This window comes from Sylvia atricapilla, chromosome 3 (genome assembly GCF_009819655.1).
Source record: "Sylvia atricapilla isolate bSylAtr1 chromosome 3, bSylAtr1.pri, whole genome shotgun sequence".
NCBI classification, from domain to species: domain Eukaryota; kingdom Metazoa; phylum Chordata; class Aves; order Passeriformes; family Sylviidae; genus Sylvia; species Sylvia atricapilla.
This window is the reverse complement of record NC_089142.1, coordinates 98,885,834-98,909,853: the sequence shown is the minus strand read 5'-3', so window position 1 is coordinate 98,909,853 and position 24,020 is coordinate 98,885,834. Positions and strand designations below refer to the sequence as shown.

At 42.0% G+C, this 24,020-nt stretch overlaps 1 protein-coding gene across 3 annotated transcripts in view; it reads left to right on the top strand.

The window, feature by feature from the left end:
- The first annotated feature begins 1,615 nt into the window (after positions 1 to 1,615).
- The window catches only part of FBXO11 (F-box protein 11), a 69,820-nt gene continuing 47,415 nt past the window's right edge, over positions 1,616 to 24,020 (top strand). For 2 of the 3 annotated variants that reach the window (XM_066316341.1, XM_066316340.1), the window contains exon 1: positions 1,616 to 2,081. In XM_066316341.1, coding sequence (XP_066172438.1) covers positions 1,970 to 2,081 — 112 coding nt within the window. In that variant the 5' untranslated portion in view covers positions 1,616 to 1,969. Of the gene's footprint in view, positions 2,082 to 7,596; positions 7,778 to 24,020 lie in introns of those variants that run through there. The other variant, XM_066316342.1, reaches the window with a different exon arrangement.

The following is a 24,020-nucleotide window of genomic DNA, read 5'->3' as shown; positions in this document are numbered from 1 at the left end:
AAAATTTGGAGCATACCTACACTTAGCAATTTCAGATAATCTTGTGACATCAAGAATTCATTTGCTTCGTGAAGAGAGCACAATTGGAACAGAAATGGATTCAAACAATTGAAATACTCCAGTTTAAAGATTAGAAGTTTTCAATGAGGGAAAAAAAATCCTTAGCCATGACACAATAACTAGACACGGTAATTCTTCCCATTCAACAGTTAAAGCAGCTCCACAATGCTGCCACCAAAAATAAAAATACTTCAATGATATTTACATGTAATTATGTAGCTCTACAGAATGTTCAGTACAGGAGCCTGATAATCATTATGACAGAAACTGGCCCCAAACAGACTGATGTTTATATTCTTTTTCCCTACAAAGTTCTTCTCACACGAGCTTAACTTCATTATTTCTTCCTTTAGTAGCAGAGAAGTTGGCAAGCATTACTTTCCTCAGACATGGAAAAACATCCTCCACTGTTTCTACAATCACTCTTTAAGGCAACAAAATTTTAAGACTAAAAAGTGCTCCTTAACTACTGAGATTTCTTATACATTCATATTTGGTCTAATATGAACTGAGAATCAGAATTTCACTACCCTCTCTTTAGAATCATAAGCATAAATGTGCTAAAAGTTTTTTTTTTTTCTTTTAAAAAGCTGTCATTTCCTTTAGCTATATTATACCTTCATTTGTCAGCTTGAAACAAGCTCCCACCTAATGTGTTTTTAATTACCATCATTTATTTACATTTTATACCAGATAACACTCTTGCTTTTCAGGCATAGACAAGGGCCCCGTTTCCAGAAGCTCCCAGAGCTTAGTTTAAGTAGGACTCCACACAAACCCACCTTCACAGCTAAGCAGCAGATTCCTGAGCAGCCCTACAAAGAGATCCCTTCCGTACTGCTTGTGTTGTGCCATCCATTTTATTAAGGGACTCCTGAAAATGAAAAAGACCACAAGCTAGATTCATTTACTTTCTAGCCCTGCTCTGAGGCCATTAGCTAAGCATCAACACAAAAAATATAATAAAGGAGGAAGAGCTTCATACACTTGCTTAAAGCCCAGAATAGAGCATTATGTCGTTGTATTAGCGAAAGGCAGCACAAATACAAGTGGGCACACCGGCCAAGAAATATACACAAACCCAGAGGGGAAAAATGGTTAACAACCAGCCAGGAAACCGAAACGAGCCGGCACCGACAGCACGGCTAATCCCAGCCCAGGCAGGGTTACCAAGGCGCACGGCACCACAACAAGGCACCGTCGCCAGACGCCCGCCCTCTCTCCTTCCTCACACACGGCTGGACCGGAGCCTGCCGGGGCCGTCCGCTGCTAGCGGCCTCGGCGGCTTCCGAGCTGCCCCGGCCCGGCTCCTGCCCGGGCCCGGCTCCCGCGCCATCCCCTCACGGCGCCACCGCCACAGCCGGGCCCGAGCGCCGCCATTGCCGCCCCACACGCGCGGCCCCGGCCTTTTATAGGCATCGCGCCGCCCCACCCCGCGCCGCGCCGCCCGCCCGCCCCTCCCCAACCCGCGCACCGATAGTACGGCAGCGCGGATTGGCCGCCCCGGCGCCGGTCGTTTGTGTGGGGCGCGGCGATTGGCGGAGCACGGCCGCCCAACGGCCGCCCGCTCGCGAGCGCGTCCCTGGCGGTGTCAATGGCTCCTCCTGCCACGGAGCAGCGACGGGCCTGAGCCGGGCAGGACCGCGGGATCGCCGGGGGCCGGGACGGGGGGGCGCGGCGCCATCGTCCCCCACAGCAGCGCTGGGAGAGCCGGCGACTCCTCTACCTTCGAGCGAGCCGGCAGCGGCGGCGGGACCCGCGCCCGGAGATTTCCCCCCCGCCCTTCCCTGCTGCCCGCGCCTGCGAGGCGGCCGCCCCGGGGCTCCCTCCGAGCGCCCCCGTCCCCGCCGAGGCACCGGTTGCCGGAGGATTGCCCCCCTCCCCTCCCGCCGCCCACACGAGCCGGCAAATGAACTCGGTCCGAGCCGCCAACAGGAGACCCAGGCGAGTGTCCAGGCCGCGCCCGGTGCAGCAGCAGCAGCAGGAGAGGAACAACGCCGCCGCCGCCGCCGGGGATCGGGGTAAGCCGGACTCGGGGCCCGCCCTGCGCGGGGACCGGCAGGAAAAGCCCAGGCTGCTTCACCCTTGGCTCCCGCTCAGGCCGCGCTTTGTTTGGCTCGGGCTCTGCCCCAGCTCGGGGGGAGGCGGGGGCTCGGCCCCTTCCCCGGCCGGGGCGGGGGGAGCCGATCGCCCGCGGCCCCTCGGGACAGGACACCCCCCCCCGAGCCCCCGCCCCGTCCCCGGGGACCGCGAGCGGGCGAGCCGCCCTCGGCCCCCGGGAACACCGGTGCCTTCCCGCGGGGAGCGGCGGGCCGGGCCCCCGAGGGGCGCGGGGGGAGAGCGCCCGGGGGACTGCGGGGCGGGGGGGGCGGTAGCGCCGGGCGACTTGCGGCGGCACCTTCCCCGAAATGGTGTCCGGGGGCGGCGGCCCCGGGTCTGGCCGAGGCTCCGCGGGGCCGGGCCCGCCGCGCCGCGCCTGCTGCGCAGTTCGGGCTCCGGCTCCAGCGCCGGCGGGGGGGCCGCGGCCCATCGGCCATTGATCCCCCCCCGGCCACACCGCCCCCGCGGCCCCGGAGCGGAGCGGGGGCTCGGGCCGCCCGCGCCTCAGCCCTGCCCGGCCGGGGCCTAGCGTGAAAATGTTGACAATTCGGAGCTAATGGGGGAAAAGCACTATTGTGTGAGGGCATGAGGAAGCGGCGAGGTGGGATTCGCCCCTCCTGGAGCCCGGAGCGGGGTGCGGGGGGGCTCGGGGGTGGCGGCCCCTCGGGCCTGTCGCTGTCGCCTCAGTGGTGGCTCTGAGGGTGCCACTGTGCGTGTGCTCCGAATGTGCAGGGCTGGTGGTGGCTGGGCTTTTTTTTTTTTTTTTTTTTTTTTTTTTTTTTGAAGGCGAGATGGGGGTGGGATTGGAGGAGACATTTTGCATGTCTTATCTGGTGGATTGGATTTTAATTTTTTATGCATTACCTGTCACAACTCCGTTGTGATAAAGGAGGCTGATCCACGGTGCGGTCTTAGGTGTACAAATGCCTTTCTAAAATTAAAAAAAAAAAAAAAAAAAGCTTCATTGTCAGCTGAATGTCTTTTGTTTGAATATCTAGGATATCACATTGAGAACAAGGTATTTTAACTACGGAGATGCATCGCGATAAATATTTTAGTGCATTTTATACAATCAAAACATTTTAAGTAAATGAAGTAAAGAAAATTTAATCTGAGGAAGCATTTTTAATTCTCCATTCCTCCCCCTCCCCTCCCTTCCCTTCCTTCCCCCGCCCCTCCTCGCACACATTGGTCAGAGCAAAGAATGTTACCCAGACCAGATTGCTGTGTATATAACCAGAGGATGTGATGTCTTATGCCCAATTATGGGTCTTGTGTAAACCTTCCAAAATCTTCAGTAATTATATGATTAAAATGACTTCTCTGGTATACTGACATTTAAAAGAAAAACAACAACATAGAAAATAAAGCAAAACAACAGCAAAAAAAGAACTCTCAAAGACATGCACTGAGGGTTTTCATCATCGATGTTCCATGTGAATAATACTGGTATTTTTTCAACCCCATGGCTTACTTTGCCTTCTAAACAGATGAAAATACAACTTACAAGAGGCATGCAGAATGATGTGCTTATGGATTAAATGCAGCAATTATTCAGTTTTACATTGGACTCTTCATATGTTACTGATTTGCTAAAGATACAGGCAGGAACTTTATTAAAATGTGAGGCTGCAGTGTGTTTGCATTACTCTGACATTTCTGGAACTCTGAACTCACCTAATTTTGGTTGGGTGTTTTTTTTTTTTTTTTTTTTTTTTTTTTTTTTTTACCGTTTTTATATTGTTCTGTGCGGTCTCTCAGTGGTGATGAAATTATAACAAAATCAAATTCCATGGCTTGTGGAAATTATTGTTCCATGTGGGTCACTGCTAGCTTTTTCCTTGCATTTTTGAAGGTCAGTTGTGCTAGGTCTCACTTGCCCAAAAATGTATTAACAGCATTAGGGTGTTTTTTTTGTCATTAGTGTTCCATCTACATTTGGGGTGTCTCTAGTGCAGTTTCTGTTCTATCTCAGGATTTGCAAGGTCTGATCCACTATATCTGGAAAGTAATTTCAGTTTTACCTGTGACTTTGATCGCTTTGTGCAGGGCCATTGCAGTAAAGGCTGATGAATAATGCTACTAAATTAAAAGCTGGTATACTGGGGTTAGACTATACCATGCAAATCAGTGTTGACTTTTTTCACCTTTATTCCCAAGCAATGTAGGTCATCCTAAAAAAGGCTGTACAAAAGAATCAGTATAAGTTATTAGGAAAGGATTTCTATTGAAGTCAGATTTAAATTTGTTTAAAAAAAACCTCTTACTGGATGCTGTGAATGCAGCTGTGACTGAACAAAAATTATTTTTTGTTATTCGTAATTTCTTACCTCCTTCATATTACAGCTCTGTACTTATTAGCACAGATATCATGGGACAGAGTTGATAATACAGCTCACAGTTAATCTTTGGAACTTCTTGTTTCATATCATTAGATTGCTTAGTAAAACATGCACTAGGTCTTGAGCTGTATTTATTATTTAATGCTGTGTAAGTAGACTGTTTTACAGCTGAGTAACAGCTGTTACATGTTCACTACTGGGTAAAAATCAAGTTATTGATGCCTATTATTAGTAAATAGATCACTGGGAAAAAATGCTTTTATAAAAATCGTTCCTCAAATGTTCCTTATAAGAATTTAAAAATCATACAGAGCTGTGCTTTATACTGAAGTGATTCTCATTTTATGCTTGTAGTAGGAACAAATCTAATGAATATATAACCATACTGTCTATATTATACATTGATGAACAATACCTGTGTACCTGTGTTCCAGTTAGTGGGGGAGTTCGTAAATAATTGCAGATAAAAATATTTTCTCCCCCAAGACTCACTGTGTTGTACAGCCAAGATAAGATGTCATCAGGATACACTTCCCAAGATGTTTTGCCTTATGCTCTGCTCTTCACACCTCCCTCCATCTAAATTGGCCACTCTGGCTTCACTGTGCCACTTCTGTTTTACCTTCTCCCTCCTGATCTCTCCCCAGTCACCAGTGGGGTTACAGTGGTTTTGCAATTCTTCATGAAGGATATAGAATAGATGTGTCGTTCTATTTTCTTTAGAACAAAGGTCTACCTGAAAGGAAATCTGGACTTGGTAATGTTTATGATTAAATATTCCCATGTTTGTTTATAGCGCCCTTTTTTTCTTCCTTGAGTGTACGGGTTTGGCTAGTTTTAGGAAGAAGACAAGACGAGGCACTTATTTTAAAAGACCAAAATTGTCCAGAATGCAGTTGAAATTGTCAGCCTCAGAGCTATCATATGTTTTCTTGTTTCTGTATTAACTCCATTAGCGCATGTGTGCCTCTGTAAAACCAGCACATCAGTGGCTGTAATACTCATGAGGTTCTGAGCTGCAGTGTCCAGAATTCAGTGCTCTTAGGGTCGGTCCTGTGTGCTGATAAGTACCCGGCGTGTAGCGCGGTGGCTGCTGCATCTGCCACCGCGCTGCGCGCTGCTGTTACGTGTGGCGGTGTCCATGTGACAAGGCGGGAGCTGCCTCCGGAGCTGCCTGCGCCAAACGCTAACTGCCTTTTTTTTTTCCCAGGTTGATTTTTTGGCACGGGTGCTGCTACAAGGGGAGGGATAACACTGAACGCCTGTGGGTGTGGTGGGACTGTGGCAGCTCCAATTTAGATTGGGTTAAGTTGGGTCAATACTTCTGGAGCTGAGGCAGATTTAATACATGCAGCCTGTAAACCTACCTTGCAAGTTTGCTTCCCCTCCTCGCCCCAATCTATTTTCCACTGAAAACAAGATACATACACCCATACAGTCTGTGTGTCACTCTGCAACTTCTGAACTTGTTAGCTCATTTCAACCAAAGTTGTCAAAGCGGTGTGAAGTTAAGTTTTGTGGAAACTATTGGCAGGGCAGAGGACAAAGACAATGAGGGAAAGACATTTGTAACTCACCCTTTCTACCCATGCCAAGAAGCAGCAACCAGCTGGCCTGTCGGCACACAAGGTAATTGAATTAGTCATTTGTCTGTATAGGGGACACGAGGGCTTGACGTACCGGGAAAAAGAGTAGGTTATGCTGTGTAAAACAAACACGTAGAAACTAAGCACTAGTAGAGTCCTTGCTCACAATGTTTGAATTTTGTAATGTTGAGGTAAGGAGTCTTTATTTGGCTCTGTTTCCAGTGTATGTGTGTAAGCACGTGCATGATTATATATGATTTTTTTTTTTAGTATGTGCATCAAAAGGCCTATTTGGTGAGTGCAGGGCAGTAACAGTAACTGAATTAAATTACTGTTATTCTGAAGCAAATGCACAGACTTGAATCAAAGCACCTAAATGGGTTTCAGTTTTTGTAGGGTCATCCCTTAGGGCAAGAAGTCAAGTCAGGCATCGGTTGATCTGCATGGAAAGAAATCTAGGTAAAGCTTTTCTCTATTTCTTGAAAGTGAGTCATGGGCTGGGAAAAGATACATTCACATATGGAGGTATAATTCTTGTTTTTGCAATGAAAAGTTTCCAGAGCCTACCTTACAGATAAAAGGTTAGAGTCTATAAACTTGGTTCTTCAGGTACAAGTCCTGTTTCCCAAACCCTCATTCTGCATTATGAATACAAAGGAGTATCTGTGTACCATTGTTGTCCTTCATGTAGGACAAGTGTCTAAACCTATGCTAAAGCTTTCTGTTTCATTGAGAGAGATCAAAATCAAGTGTATTTGTTCTTGGCATATACTGTAGTGTTCATTGCATGTAGTTTTGGTATATTTTAGACAGTCATAAGACTATTAACATCACTTATAGTTTCCAAGAAATATCAAATCTTTTTTTACTTTTTGTGTTACAAAAACTTGTGTCCCAGTGGTTTAAGAGACAATGAAGCCTCCTCTGTGGGTCTGTTTTATATCCTTGTGCTTTGGGACAGGGTTATGCTCTGTGCCCTCCTCTTGCTGTTATGCTTCCTGGGACAATCACAGTTACAGAGTAGACCAAAGCTGTGCAATGTACGTCAGACTTTTACTGCAGGTGTGCAGGCATGAAGCTTCTCATTTGTTGAGCATAAATAAACATTCTATGCACTGGATAGGAGGCTTTGATGTTCATGCATAGAACTGGAGCACTAGGAATGCTCTGTCAGCCCTGCAGCTGCCTGGGAAGGTCAGGCTGGCAGCCTGCTTTCCATGGGCAGCTCCCTCAGCAGCGTGGTGAGCCTGGTGTGCCTCACCAGTGCTGAATGTGCAGTGCCTGTGCAGAGCCGCTGCTGGGCCCTGTGTTTGCTCAGCATGCTAAGCACACACACACAGGGGCAGCATCCCAGGGGCGGCCACTGCAGCCAGGACAACTCCTTTGGCCCACACTCTCCTCTGGGTCCCTGGCAATGAGGATGCACCAGGTGCATTGTTAATGTGCATCACCTGTGGCAACACATAAACTTCCTCCTGCAGGCTGAGCCTGTTAAGTGTTTGGTCTGCTAGTAAGAGGATGTAGTGTGTTTCTGTAGGGTTTTTAAGTTATATTGATTAGTGATTGAATGTATGTAGCCTTATACATTACAGCAGATGCAATAGGAAAATTAAACCAGAGCTGTGCAGTCTATGAGTAACAAAAACAGAGGTGAACTGACTGAGCTAAGAGGAACTAAGAAAATGGAAGGTTTGTTCAGCTGAACTTGTCATTACCTAGTCTTTTCATGTTTTCAGATTATTAAGTATTTAGTTTTGTTTCTTACTTCTGCAGTGTTTCTACATTCAGCACTTGGATTGGAAAGGGAACAAAACTTGGTGATTCTTGTTTGTGGTACTGAGCTGTAGCATCTGAATATAACCTAAGCTTTTAGTCTGAGTTCTTCAGTACTTGTGAAACAGGAACCAAGGAGGGGAGAGGGAAAGAAAGCAAATTAAAACATACAGTGAAATTACAGAACATCAAAATTCTGCTTTTGTAGTACATTAGTGCTTCGAAATTTTTGTAGAAGTAAAGACTGAGTTCTAGATGTAGTCTGTAAGTAAGGAAGATGCTGTAGAGGCTTCTTCTATTATGTGCATTGTAGTTCCTGTTAGAAAGTTTAATGAACTTCTCTTGAGGTGATTAAAAGCTATGAATCTGGAGTCCTTCCTAAAAGATAGCTTGAATAGTAGCTGTTGTGATTCCTCTCAGTAACAGCTTTCCTGATTATACAGCTGCCTGTTCTTAAAATTATTATTCATTTGTTGAGAGAAGCTAGGATAAACAAGCAATGAACACTTATAAAACCTGGAGTTCTTTCACTAGGCTTTTGGGGACTATTTTTTGTGCTCTCCTCTGAGATACTTCCTTTAGTTGCATTTTTCCAAGGGAGCTAAGTAATCATAGAGCCTGTTTGTTAGAGAGAGGGGTTGTCTTGGTTCTCCTGCTTCAAACTCAGTGCTTAGCCTTTGCCTTGCTTTGACACCCTCAGAATCACCACAGAAACCAAGCCTCCCAAACGCTCTGGAGTAGTTACCTGCTGGTTTAGCTGTTGGTGCTCTCTGACTGCAGGGTTGGGTGAGTGCCTAAGGGAATGGCTGATCTGTGGGACTGGCCCTTGCCCTTGCAGGTCACCCTTAGGTTGGCTTGGGTGTCGTGTGGGATTGGAGCCTTCCCCAGTGCCTGCTGCCAGTCCTGTGTATTTGAGAGGAGCTGTTGCAACGTTCCTGGGGCTCTGTGCTGTGGGACACAATGAAACCTACTGTTCGTTGTAACAGAAACCTGCAGTTTCCATTCTGTTGCCAGGTTTGTCAGGTCCCTCTGATGTCTTGTATGTGAGAGTTCAGGCACTGCTTTGTTCTGGGAGCTCAAACTGCTGTGTAGTTGAGCTCTGCCTGGAAACCTTGTCACTCAGGCTCCCAGGTTTGTTTCTGTTGAGCAGCTGTACCCTGATTCTATGTAGGTTATTCCTCAGAAGCCTGTATCGATTTGGTTTCCATACATACCGGATATCACTGGTATTCCAGTATCAAAGTAATAGTAGTGTTTATCTTCTTGAGCAACCAGTTCTGTATTCCAAAAAACTGATTCAGCTGTACCATGTGAGTGCCAGTCTAGTGCTGGTAGAGCATATAAAGCTTTTCTCCTCACTCTTTCTGTGCTGATTGACTGCATTGAGCTTGGTAGGTACATACAGCATAGAGTGGTGAGCACTCCTGGGTGTGAGATTGGGAAACAAAAGCTTGGGTTTTGTCCTACTTCGAATTGCCACTACATGGCAACAAGGCCAAATCAACAAAAATTCAACAACTGTACGTGGAATTCTTATACTTATTTTGGATAACCACTGTCCACACCAGCAAAAGAGCTGAATTTGCAGTCTCACGGTCGTCATGCTGTGTGCGTGCTTTTGTACAGAAGGGCTGGTTAGCATGAATAGGTCATGTTACAGTAATGATTTCCTTTTGGTAATCCTAGTTTGTAGTATTTGGAAACAACCTGTTTACCTTAAGGGCTCTCATTTGTGGGTTCTCTTCTGTTGCTTGTTTTCAGCTTACACATCCAGGAGCAAAGGTTCCAGGGTTTAGTGTCCTGCTTTCTGAATAAGGGAGAGTCGTAGCTCTACATCAGGTCTAAATTTCAAGCTATCTTTGTATTTGGACAGGTTATTGTAGGATGATAGGTTACCATATGTCAGCTGATCTGTGGTGTCTGATTCACAGTAATTGTTCATGTGTATGCTCTTAGCCTGTGGCAAATGGAAGGTAATTTGAGTTAGCTTGACCCTCTTTCATTATGCTCTTGCAAGGCACTCCCTTTTCCATGTGGATTGTTAGACCTGCTGAAGAGCCTTGGCTAAAACAATAATGCAGTTTCTGTCTCTCAGCTAGTTTGGTTGCATCTGTGCAGCAGCAGGATGAGGACTTCACCATTTTTCTGTATTGTCTCGGTTTTGAGACCATACCTTGCTGAAGAAATAAATCCTACAAAGATGCTGTCCTGAAAACCAGTCAGACATTACAATTACAGGTGTGGTGTTCTTTAGCAGAACATACAAAGCTTTATTAGTGCACTTAAAATCACATGAAACAAGTTGTTTATTTCACAGGCTCTTGGTACACTTTTCTTGTTTTTGAAGAAGTACATTTTATGTTGATTTCTTTCAGATGATGCTTGGTAATTGAAATAATTCTAACACTGCAGGAACAATTTTCAGTGTCTCATCCAAAGCCTACTGAAATCCTGGCTAACAGAAATATTCCCATTTACTACAAATGGCATTTGAATTTGATCTGAAATGACATGAAAGGTAAAACAATTGATTTTCTTTTTAGTGCTTAGTTCTTATTTGAAATTTTATTTTTCCAACAGAAAATCCAGTCCAGTCTGGTTCATCAGTAATTGTTAAAAATCTAAAATACTACTTAAATGCTTATGGGAAAATATTTTTCAGTAGTGTGATACAGCCATCCTGTCTTGCTGCCTTACTGAATTCTTAAGGCTCCCAAAGAGAAACTTGGAACTGTGTCTTGAATCTATACCATTTCCTCTTCTTACACAGATTAATCTCATTACTTAATTACTGCATTACTGATCCTATGTGTATGAAGTATCCTCCCTATTTTTTTGTCCTTATTTGGTCACTAAGTGTTTTTTCTAGGAGAGAATTGGGTAAAATTCACAGTTCCCAAGCTTCCTGCATTTGGAAAAGTGAGAGGAAATGTGTAAATTTCTTCTATAATTGGAATTTGAGACATAGGTCTTGGTGCAGACTTGCTGTAGTGGTGTGAGAAATAAATAGTTGGAAAGTTTATCAACATACCCTTAAAAAGTTTAGTTAGTCAATGTACCTTTAGAAAGAACGTTATGCTGCAGAATCATGGGAAAACTTCAGATTTTAAGCATTGTTTCTAAGAGCTGAGGAGAAAATGGAATGCTTTTTTGGCTAAATAAGCCTTTCCTGACACTTGGGAAAGCAAGAGGCCAGAAAGGTGACCCAAATGCTGTTGGGTCATCAATGCTAATTGTGTGTAGTGGCTGCTCAAATTAATGCTTACTATTTCCTTCAATCGTTGCCATCTTGAGGGAAGGACTACAGCTCTTAGATGGTTGTTACATTGATCATTGTCAGGATGTGATGCCTTACCTTTCCCTGAAGGTGGTAAGATCTGTGACCATTTCCTTGGACTTTAGCCTTTGACTAAAGTCATAGTCATAAATCCATTGTCTTTGACGAACAGTTATTCAAAATAAACCAGAGTTTACTCTGAAGTCTCATTTGCTCTGTTGGGATCTATGTTGGCTGCAACTGTCCAAGTTGAGACCATGGGTAGGGACAAGAGATAGCTGAGCTCCATCTGTTAGGACCTTGGAAAACTGAAGGGCCTGGGCAATTACAGTATAAGAAAGTGTGTAGTGCTTTTTCCATAACAGAGGAACTACTTTTCATGGAATCACAGACTGGTTTGGGTTTGAAGAGACCTTAAAAATCAGATGATTTCACTCCCCTTGTATTGAGATCCATTTGAAGCTTCCTCTGGTTCCATTTGTAAGTCTCCGCAAAGCTCTAAAATAATTGAGCCTCTGAGGTACGTGCCTCGGATTGCTGTGGAGAGAACCTCCTTCAATGCAAGAGTTGTTTGGCCAGCTTAGCATCAGCAGGAGGAGAGAGAATTAGTGCTTTGGGCTGCTGTTGCTGTCAGGATGACCAGCAGAAGAATGGGTGTAATTGTGTTAATGGGTGATACATGAGCAACTTCAAGTGGTCTTTGACCACAGGTTTAGAACTTTTCATATCTTGCCAAATTTCTTTTCATTGATCAGCAGCTTGTGATCAATAATCTGCTGATACACTTGACATTATCTGTATGGGTGTTTGTCACTGTCAAAATTTTCCTTAATTTGAAAGGTTTAAGTAACTGAAAAAGGCATATCACAGTAGGTTCAGTGGGTGTCTCTCTAATGAAGCTCTGTTCTGAAGATCAGTTTGTCACAGTACTTGTCAATGTGATGTTGGATCTCCCATTTTGTCTAAATAATGCTTGAACATCTAAGCTTGTTAACTTAAAAAGTTGAAACAGGAAATAATGTTTACTAGCCACCCCAGCTCCTCTAAAACTGTTTTTTAAGTGCCAGAAAAGGAGATGAAATTATTCTGATTTTTCAGTTGCAGACAACCGAACTTTAATATGTAAGTTTAAAGGAAAATATATTGGTCATGCTAATGTAGAAATCTGTAAAATTGTAAAAATGTGAGGAAAAGAGAGAGCAGAAATTTCAAACAAATTTTTATTTTAGAATTTTGATCTCAACAGTATGTGGTGTTCCAGTTCGTGATGAGTTTTCCTATTGACTTCATTAATTTTTCAGCCCATGTTTTTTCGGAAAACTTTTTTGAGAAACTGAAGCTTTGAGTGTTCTCTCTGCTGTGGGTTGCTCAAATGCTGATTAATACAATGGAAGTTAAAAGTAGGTAGTGTGTGGAAAAAGCATGGCTTTTGAACTTCTCTCTTTTAAAGGCCTGCCAGACAATACCTGTTACCCATTGGTACTGAGAGTGGATTCATTGCCATGTTCTTGGGTAAATCCCAGCAGACTGAGTGCATAGTTTTACATTGATTTCAGTTGACTCAATGGCCAGTATCATGAAGAGTGCTAGGAGCTGCCAGTATATTTGTGTGTATAAGATCTAGAAGTGTTGCACAATTGTGTGGAATCAAGAACATTACCTGAATCATCGTGAGTTGGGCACAGTGATTTTTCAGACTGGGATGACAACTAAAGTGTATTTAATGTTTCTTCCTTATCAGCAGCATTGGCCCTGAGCATTCCTCTGGGCTACCACTATTAGCAAACAGATAGTCTGGTGTAGAGTTGCTGTAGAGTTGCTGTAATGACTGAAAGGCAGACACTTTCAATTCTTTATGTCAGTTGCATGGTAGGAATAATTGCCACTTTCATAATGAGCAAGTTTTGAATAGTAAAACAGACCATTTCTTTTTCTTATTATCTTTATGATGTTTTGATGTAGATGTCACTAAAATTATGTATATATAGTGAGTATTAAACATTAACTAAGACTTATTTCTTGTAACATGTGTAGGGTCCTGTTGGCAGAAAGATTATGTTTTGCAGTAATATAAATGCTGTGTGTGCATTATGGTGTCTAGGGAAATTGCTTGAGCCTGTTTAAGATTTCCTTAAGATTTTCTGGGATATATTTTGTCTTTTTCCCAAATTCATTATTAGTACAGAAATGGTGATATACATTACAGAAAATGAATTTTAATTTGTCTAGCTTTTGAAGTCAGTATATGGCTTGAGAAAGGGCAAAGGGATCAGAAAAGCAAGGTTTAAGAATGTGATAACCTGCTTGTATTGAGCTTTTTGCTCAGTTAAAAAAAAAATCACCCTGCTCCTTTTTTATTAAAACAGGTAAGTGATATATTTCCCCCTAAGCCTTGCCTCTTCCTCCCCTCTGTCAGGTATTTTTCAGTATATATACAGAGACAATTCTTAAGTATCCTTTTCTGCAAACCTAGCTGGCAAAAATCTCCCCATCTAGATAAAATTTCTCTTAGATACTATTACTGGAGTAGACTTAATGACCTTAAGAGTTTAAATTAAATTAGAAATTTCTTTTTCTTTTAAGAGTAGATTTCTATACGTGTGTGCATACTTAATTTTTAAAGTGAGAGGAACAATTCAGTGGTTCTTTGTTTCCTCTTTTAGTATTTCTAGTAACAGCACTGCAGTGGGTGGAGTAAGACTAATGAGCAGTTTCTGGTCCAGAAGGTTCCCAACTTACTGATCTTTTCACAGAAATCCTTACTCTTGTATATGCTAAGAGTTTACTTGGGAAGGAACTGTTCAAGCATTTAGTGATGTAGAAAGAATACTAATCACTGCACTCAACTTTAATTCTTCCCTTTTGCCTGAAGGTCTTGTGTTGGAGTTTCAGTAAACATGGGGAAATATCTGTTTTTCTGCCACTAGTGATTGCTTAGAGTAATTCCAGATACTGGTAAAGGATCCCCTTTGTTTTACTAACTCGGGTATTTGTACTGCAGAATTCATGTGTGTTGCAGGCCTCCAGTCATGTCTCTAGCTGTCGTTGCACACGTGGGATGTACTGTTGTACCATTGTTCTGACACCAGCAGTGGGAAATGAAAGTGTAAAGAAAAGGCATAGCTCGCCCAAAGTCACCAGGGAAGTCTGTAGGCACAGTTTCACTGATATTTTAAGCAGCTGATGGCAAATGGCTGCCAAAAGAGATTTTCTCAGTGGTTTGCTTCTTCTTTCCTTTGTTTCAATGACTGTGTACCTATAAAATCATTGGGTATTGTGTGTGGGAGCTGGTGGGAAAAGGTATTGTACCCTTAAATTGTTTCATCTTTATCATGGAACCACATCTGTGGCAAAACACAGAATTGAATGTGATGTCCTTGGGTTCCTGTGGTTGATACTCCAATTGTGAAGCACACGGTGTCTCTTGTAGTACAATACCTGTTTTCTTTCTGGACTTAGTTCATGCTCAGTTTGTCCCAGGCTAAAATCTGGATGGGTGTACTGGGAGTTGTTGCTCTCAGTTGTCCTTTGTCCTGTGCTCCCAGCTGATCCTTGTTTAAGACAAGGCTCACTGAATGGTTCAGAATATGGCTGTGGTGGTGCTTTAATCTTTCAGGGCAGCATATGAAGGTAAAGGAGAATTGCAGTTGGTTGGCTTAATTATGCTGGGCTGAAAGCTGGAGTTGGTCTTGCAGTGCCACGTGAGCCGTGTGGCCATCTGTCATTGGGGCAACAACTTACATTCTAAGGGGCAGCTGGCAGGGTTGAGGTTTGCTTTGCCTGGCAGACTTTTTTTTTCTTTATTTGCCAGCATGTGTCAGTCAAAGCCCTTATTTGTGGGTAAGGCAAAGAGTAAAGGTTGTTTTAACTGTTCGCGCAATTAACTTTAAAAAAACCCTGAGAGGAACAGTGGACATTTCTGTGAGAATAAATAATGTTCTTATAACTTGCATTCTGTGCCCTTATAGACTCTTTCTTGTGCTTTTGAGATATAATGTCGTGACAGTTGTGGAGCCATAGGTGTGCCTCTGAGTGCACTGAACCGTACATATGGCACAGGAAAATTACACATTTGTACTAAAATGCAGTGTGATGTTGTGAAAGCACAAATACTGAAGGAAGTGCATTGAGAGATGACCTACAGCTCATGTGGAAGATTTAAATAGATTTTGCTCTGGTTCTTTAGAAACTTTATTATAAGCTTCTGACTAGGAATATGGGAACTCCTAATGGTATTGATCATGTTGGCATATTGCTGTGAACAGAAAGAAGAAAAAAACATTGGTAACATTTTATCTGAGGAGGACTGTGAGTTTGTAAAATGTAATTGTAGGGAAGATAAGTGCTTGGAGAAAACACTGCAGTTGGGAGTCAAACAATATATGGCTTTTAATTTGAAATGCTTTGAATATTTTTGTCAGAAGGGGAAGTACTGCTCCCTGTCTTTTTGTTTGGTGGTTGACTCTTTTGTTTTTCAAGACTAGGCATGAGTTAGTAGTTCAGTGGTTCTGGAAACTCCTAGCAAGTCCAGCATTTACACTGGCTCTTGCATAAGTCTAACTGCTATAACTTGGTCATCCCATGCAGCCAGCTGATATGCTGGGGAAAGAGGCTGGGAAGCAACATAACTTAAACAATGAATTCCTAATACTCAGTGGTAATCTGGACTGGGACAGATAATGTTCTGCTCGAACTTGAACCGGCTACTGGCTGCCCTAAAAGGACCTTTATAAAGATGATACCCGGCATATGGGGTATCATCTTTATCCACTTCTGTCCACTTCTCCATCCATTGGACCAGAGATTGTTAAAGGAGATATGTGCAACAGGCATTTATTGACTTCGCTCTGGTATGAGTCCATAGTTTGGTCTCAGAATCTGTCACAGTGTTGATTGTGCCCTTCACAGTCATATCTAGGAGCAAGTAGTAGGGCTTCAGGCCGTTAAAATTGTTTTATGAACATGCACTAGAACATGTCTGAGACATCCCCTCATTGCTACATGTAGCTCAGAGAACAGTCTGGAATTAAAATTATCTTTAATCTGTCGTACTAAATTATATTGTTTGCTAGGGGAAAGTGAATTTTTGATGGGGTTTTTTGGGGGTTTTTTTGCTTGTAGGTGTGGTGAAAACATTTGACTTCAATAATTGCTACAGATTTGCAGGAAATTATATTTAGTTCTCTGTACTTTTCAAAGTTGATTTAAAAAATAAAACCGTTAAACTAAAATGTTACAGGTGTCCAGAAAGGGCACTGACAAAGTCCTGTACTCATCTGTACTGGCAAAATGAAGTTCAGTGGCACTTTCAAAATTACTTCTAGTGTAATTATTTCTGATAAAGAACTTGCCTGATATTGTCTGTATTTTGAGATGTTCAAGTACATGACTTAGTTACCTTGCCTTTGATCTTTACTCAGGCACCATACTCCTCTATAGGTACACATCAGAGACAGCTTTATGTAGGGAACTGCTGTCTGAGGCTGGCCCATTGCAGGAGAGACTCCTGGTATGAGTATTTTTTTAGTGGTTTTTGACTTGTGTTTGAATACGTATGTGTCTCCAGTATAATTTGTGATTGAGTGGGGAGGAATGTGGTGGTTGGGACTTCGTCCTTCTTTTATATCTTCAGTCTGTTTTTTGTTGGGAAACCAGAAGTCTTCTGTGTTTACAGTGAGCAAGTTGACAGTAAGGCTTGGCTTTATAAAGGATGAAAGTTAATTTTGAACTGCTCTGTACTGAGCATGACTGCACCTCTGTATTTGTCCACTAAGGGCACAAAACAGAATCTTTTTGTGTCATTGACAGTTTTATTGCTGTGTTTGTTCTAGAAGTTTTAGCTTTGTAAGATTTTCTTCCCAACACTGTTATAGCTGAAGGTTTTCAGGTCTTCAGCCACAGTTGATTACTTTTCATTAAGGGAAAACTACTCTCCTTTTCCATTTGTTTCCTAAAGAACATAAAATATTTTAGTAAGGGTTTTCTTTTGTCTTAAAATCTAAGCTTAAATAGCCAAACTGGATTTTGATTTTGAGATGCACATGACGTTTTATTTTTCTTCTTAAGTCTGAAGGCTCTGGTTCTCAAGTGTGAAATGTTACTAAGAAACTTTTCAAAACCTGTTGTTTCATAGCTCTTCACTTTGCTTCCAGGAACAATGACATTTTCTGACTAATAGATGGCACTATATATAGCATAAATGTTTCTTGCCCTTGGAATACAGAAGACTCTGCTGCTGTGAAAGATGGATTTAGTCTTTCACCTAAGTGTTGCTCTTAAAGTCTTGTTAGCATAATACTGGTTTTGTGTGCTTAATTATGTATATTCAGCAGCTTACTGCCTGGCAATAAATCTAGTCTGAGCTCTAAATATGAATTTTACTCTCTCAGTCCATGTTGCTATAAATGTTTTAATTTTTTTTTTTCATTCTGATAGCTGCACTTGACTAGTGCACTTCATCAGAAAGCATCTAATTTGTCGTTTTTGAACTCTGTATTTCTACCGGGCTCAGTCTGGTCCTGCATGATTTACTGTGTTTAACTAAAAGGAACAGGTGTGTGTTGCTTATAGAAGCCACCGGCCTCTTGCCTGGAGGCACGGAGTTGTCTGTGGACTGTTCCTTCTGCAGAGTGCCTGTGTTTTTTGAGGGGTATGGATTGCTAGATTGCCCAGGTCAATTAAGGTAAAAGTTCTTGGACGCAGCACTTGTTTCTACCAAAATGTTTGTTTGTGAAGTTGTGAACAAAACCTCAAGGATCAACTGAACCTCAGAAAGTGAACCCAGAATACCATATTTACAGCATCTGGTTGTAGGATGGATGTTGGTATGCACGGAGGAAAATGAGTAAAGGTTGCTATCAGTAACTTCTTGATTAAATTCAGAATGATGAGACATAATGCAGCATTTTAAAGAATTATTCTTAAGATATGTATTCTTAAAATATGTATTCATGTAAAATAGTCACAAAATTACAGGTGAACAAATTATTTCAATAAATACGCTAGCATTTTTTGTATAAGTTTATTCATTCAACCTATAGAATGTGAACAGTTTGTTTTTAAATTAGCCATAATTTGAAAATAAACATGTCAAGAATTCAATCCGACAGTTGCTTAGAATACCTCTCAAGACAATTTTTTAGCTGTGTTGAGCCTGAATATATTAAGGATGACTAATACTCCGTGTGCTCAACCAAAATATAGAGAGGTAGCATGGCAAAGCTCCATGCACTTGTAAGCTTTGATACATATTAGAATGTGGAGAATATCCCAGTTTTGCCTCTAGAAAAACAGTGAACAGAGATGTAACAATGCTGTACTTGATGGTTGACAAGTACTGTATATTTTAGTTCAGTGGGGGAAAATACCATTTATTTAGTAGGCTGGATTTAACTGTGTTCGTGACCCTTGTGGCATACTTGAAGCTCAGTGCACAAAATATGTTTCACTTGCTAGAAATGTTTTTGAATGCTTGTGATTTAAGAGAGACTCATGAAGGATTCTTTTTTTTTTTTAGTCTTTAGTGATACTGAATCTGCTCATGTCTGCTGGCGCTTCGAATCTGACTATGTAAAGGTAGTAATGGAGGGCTATTTGTGCTTCTAAATGCACAGTGTCTCTTGCACATTCTGCATGTGTAGGATTTGAAATTCGCTGTGATTCATTGTTGTGAGTTTGCATCTATGCTCTTGCTGTCCCATGGTAGTCTGCAGAGAGAGTGAATGCAGAGTGACTGTGTGAAGACAGGATCGTCAGTCTGTAGATGCTTTGCATGCAAGGTTTTCCTCTAGGAACGCTTGGACACTTCAGAGGTTCCTTTCAAGGTAAAGATACTAGACAGTCAATAAAAGATCTCTTGTGTTTGGAAGTGATGGTTAGTACTGGATTGGTGCTGAATTGTTGGCATTGACCCATGTTCCCTGAAGCACTGCAGTTCTCTAGGATTAAATTATACAGGACATGTGAAAAGACAGGAGCAGAATGAAGTTGTTCTGACCCTTCTAAGTATTTAAGGTTGGTTCTTATTTTTAATTAGCTAGTACATGTATGTATGCACACATGCATATGTATGCACATATGCGCAGCTCTTGCTATGGGACAAGAGTCTTGAACTTTCCTCCACCAAAGATGTGGCCTCCTGTAAGTGCTTTGAGAGTCTGAGATATAAAGTGGAATATCTTTTTCTGGAAATACTTTTCTACGTGTGGCAAATCATGGATCTGTTAAGGGAAATTAATCTCTACGGTGATATCTCAGCTTTGTTTACTTGTTGATTTCTGGTTATAACTGGACATTCCATCTACCATAATATTTTTCCAGAATATCATTGTAGATAGTGCAGTGCATGTATCTGCTACAAGTGTCTATTGTCTGTCATATGGAAGTAAAAATTCATTCCATCATAGTTCAGTCATTGGCCTGTTTCGCATCTTGTGCCAGTGTCAGAAATGCACACAGCACTGGCATGAAATAATTCACTGACTGTACGTACTACACTTCAAAGATAGCAGCCTGATTTGATGTCAGGCTTCATAGTTTCTCTACCATGGTTTGACTGATGCACCAAAATTTCTTTGTGTTCCTTACATGTTAGTCATCAGTGGTGGCATATGCTCTGACATCTAAGGAAAAAAATATTGTCAAGCAGCTTCTGTACAGTGACAGGGTTTTTCAAGGTGTGTTTCTCTGTTGCCTGCCTTCTAGCTGTGCTTGCTGCAGGCTTTTGGTTCACAGGGTTTGGATAATGCCCACTTGCCCAGCCCTTAACTGGGAGTATAGAAGCCATGGGCTGCGTGTTTTCTTCCCAGTTTAACTGCTGCCCAAAGCCCTTTTGGGGTTGTTTCTGAAGCACAGGAGTGGCATTGAGATGGTTTTGGTAGCTTTGGGTTGGAGGGAGGAGATGGCTGCTCTATGAAAATTTCAGTTGCACCGTAATGAGTGTGATACTATAGTTGTCCAGTTCAGTAAAGAAAAATCTGGGATAAGTGTGGTTAATGAAATTAAGGACTTAGGGTACTGAACTGATCACCTCCTAAGTGCTAACACAAGGTAAAGTAACATTGGAAACTGTGGTTCACTAGATTCGCCTTTATTTTCATCAGTAATTTTCTGTAGTATTTAAATTGACTTCACAGAAAATACTTTTTCTACCCTTGCTTTAGTAGTGATGTCTGAAAAGAAGCAGCAGATGAAAGAATATAAGCAGCAATGTCTTTTAAATCCTTCCCACCTACTTTTGAAAGATGTTAATCCTTTAACTCATGAATCGGGTGGAGCTTGCCAAGATGGCAGTAGCCAGTTCTGGATTGGCTTCAGCAGTTTCAAGCAAGTTTTCCAGTGTAGAGTTCTTAAACAATGTGCCATCATCTCATCCCAAATTATCAGTTAGCAGAAGGAATGGCTGTAAGCAAACCAGCAGGGACAGAGATGTGAACACTGTTCATGTAACCCCAAAGCTCTGCATGGGGAACACACCAGTCTAAGCCCGTGTGAAAACAAACTCACTGTCCCTCTGTGTTGTCTTACTTTTTCCTGTTCTAGCCTTGCTTGCAACTGTGTCCATGAGCTCTTCCAGGTGAGTTTGGGGGTTTTCCCCTCTATGTTTGAAGTGACTGACTTGGCTGCGTCTCCAGGTGCTCCTGCACATTAATAACAGTGGAACAATTGAGTAGTTTGCAGGTGTGTCAGATTGGTAAATTCAGAACAGGTGAAACTGTGACAGGATGACTTGATGAAGGAAGCTGAAACTGAGGTGATGAGTTCAAAGACTGACAGAAAGTAGGGCCTGAAAAATAAATTCAATTTACTGATGTTATATAACCATCTTAGTGCAGCCTGTAGATTCATTAGTTTGGGAACATACTTTGTAAGGGAGAGTGATTGTGTGTGGCTTTGCTTTTAGCAAATTGACTGTAATTTAGACTGAAGGTGTAGGAGGTAGAATATATTAATACTTTGACTTTCTTGCTGGTGCAATCTTGTCTAGCAGGTGAGTTTTTCAGCATGTTCAGCCAGCATGTATTCCAGCATATTTCAATTTACCGCTGCAAAGATCCTTGAAACCATGAATTGGCACAGTAGCACTTGCTGGTTTTTTGTTTGTTGGTAGTGGGGTCTTTTTGTTTGTTTGTTTGGTTTTTGTTTGTTTTGTTTTGTTTTTTTTTTTAATCTGGTGAGAGCTTAATATGGAGAAAAAATGTTTTATCTCTTTCTGTACCAGCAGGAAATTCACAAGTTTGTGCAAAGATGGTGTACAGTAATAGTGTGAGTATTACCTCATTCCAGGTGAAAGACATGGGGGTGGGGGGTGCAGATACTGTTTTGAAGATCAGCCTTAAGTAGGTGGTACTTGTATGTCATTCATCCTGGTATGAGCAGAAAGGACTGGAAGAGCATGAGACGGGGAGGGGAGGAGTGGGAAGGGAGTGTAGCTTGTCTGCAGATACCTGGAGTCCTTTCTGAGCCTTGGGAGAGCTCTCCAGGCACAGCCCAGGGGTTCCTGCCTGGCAGGACCATGGCCTCTGCTCAGCTCATTGTGTCTGGAAGGCTTTCACTTCTCAACAGAGGTGGAGGTTACCCCTGCTCTGCTACCGCCCTAGCACTGCAGATTTTGAAATCTTAATTCTCTTAAACAAAGGTCTGATGGATGTCTTGGAGTTTGTCTTCCCTTCTTTCTCAGCTCTAGCAGTACGGGAATAATCTTCTCCTGTAGCTCTGTAATCAAAGCTTTTATTTCAGTTATAACCATGTTTGAGAAGTGTAAACAAGATCACACAGGCAGTGGTTTGTTTACTTCTTCATGCTGGTCTTCCAGGTAGACACTAAAACCTCATTACCTTTTGGTCTTTAATGTGGAAAGTTGAGGAGAGAAGCAGCTTGAGTACTCTTGTTCTGAATTTCTGCACATCATCTTTGAGATGGACTTCTTTGGATTTTTCTTCTGTAGATATAGTTAAAAAAAATGGAAAAGGAAGGATGTTTCTATCAGTTACTCATCAGCATTCACTTTTGTAGAAGTGTTGCTGCTTCTCTAAAACAGCTTTTTGTTACAGATACCCTGTCAGTTGCTCTCCCTTTACACAAACACTGTTTATTTACAAATAAACAGGTAAAGACTTGGCGATGTTCTGCTTGCCTGGTCAAGTGTATAGAAGGGCCCTGGGATGTTTTACAGCCTAACTCTGGGTCAAAATGCACAGCAGTGGTGGTTTTCTCCTCTCAAACCTCTGGATCAGGAAGATGATGAAATGAGACTGAGTCTGACAGTTGGGAAGGAATGATGTAATAGATGGATTATGGAGATCTAAGGGAAGGAGGGAGTTTCTGTTGCTTAAACAAGTTATATTTTAGTATTTCTTATCAAAGCTTTAACTTGCTGCACTGAGGATGCTTTGACTTAATCTAAAATAGTATTTCTTTGTAACAGATATATCAGGTATAACATATATCAGATTTTTGCTGACAAAATATGTTTTGATACAGATTATTTGACAGCACTGGTGTGGAAAATATTGGTGTTCCTGTAGCAGCGTGGTTTTAGACGTGTATGGTTGAGAGTACTATGGTCTGTCTTCATGTCCTAATGTCACAGTGTCTGGGATTTTTAGAAGTGTGGAGTACTCAGCAGAGTTAAAATGGGCTGAGGTTTTTGAGATGCTTAAGTACTACAAAGTTATGTTTTATAGCAAAACAGTTGGATTGGAGCTTCAGTGAAGGCTGATGGTAAGGTCTTGTTGTTACGCAGGAATGAGGGAGCGTTTACCTGATGAGAATGCTGGAGTCAGGCAGTGATTGAATTGTTCTCTGTTGGTGCCTTCTGCTTTTGCAGCATTAACAAGGCAGTGGCCATCTTGGAAAGGGCTCACATAATTCATAGACTCCACACACTCCAGGCAACCTGTGCTGATGCTTAGTCACCCTCACGGTCAAAAAAAAAAGTCCTCTTATGGAAATCTTTCTCTGATGTCCTTCTAGTGCTTAAATGCTTTCTCACCTTATTTGTGTACAGCTGTACACTCAGTGAACTTTTGCAGTGTTTTGGGCCAAGAAAGTCTTTGTGTTTAGTTTCAATACTGGAGCAGTTTGTCCTGAAGAGATAATTATCTATAAGATTAGTTGTCATAGAAAACTTACCTGAAGGTTTGTTGGCCATCTGTCTTGTTTATAATATGATGTTCCTTCGTAACATTAATACTCTTTATTCCTGCAACTATTTTAAGGATATAGTCAGATGATGATATAGGTAAAAACCATAATAAATTAGTACTATGAAATGGCATCCCTCTTGAACCAAGGTATGGTGACTTCCTAGTCTGTTGATGCACTAAGTAAGATTAGTTTGGCTCAACAAGGGCTGTTTATCTCTGCTGGTGGATCAGTGTGTTCAGAACTGTTTGAGGCCTGCACACCTGTGACTCTCTCTCACAGTGTGTTTTTGTGTATATGTCAAATTTATCTCCAGAAGAATGCCTTGACAGCTCTGCATATGCATATTTAATTTCTATTTTGTATGTATTTAACTTTTCATCAACACTAAAAATTATAGAAAGGGACAAGATCAAACTGTATAGGCTCATTGGAATATGGGGGTAAAGGGGTAGTCAGCACTAGTCAAGGCATGAAGGGGAACCTCACCTTGAGGCAGCTGTCATGCCACATCTTGACATCTTTGAATACTTCCTAATCAATCTTTCAATTTTTAAAAATCTTTCTTTGGAAAAAAAAAAGGGAAGTGTAGGTAAAAATAACCAGAAAAGGAGTTTATTGATTCCCTTTTTTTCTGCATGTGTTTTGTCCATGGACTCTCCAAAGTGTTCTGGTCTGTAAATACACGGCTTGGTGTAGATATCCTAGAGAAAACATCTGAGGTCAATGGATAATGAC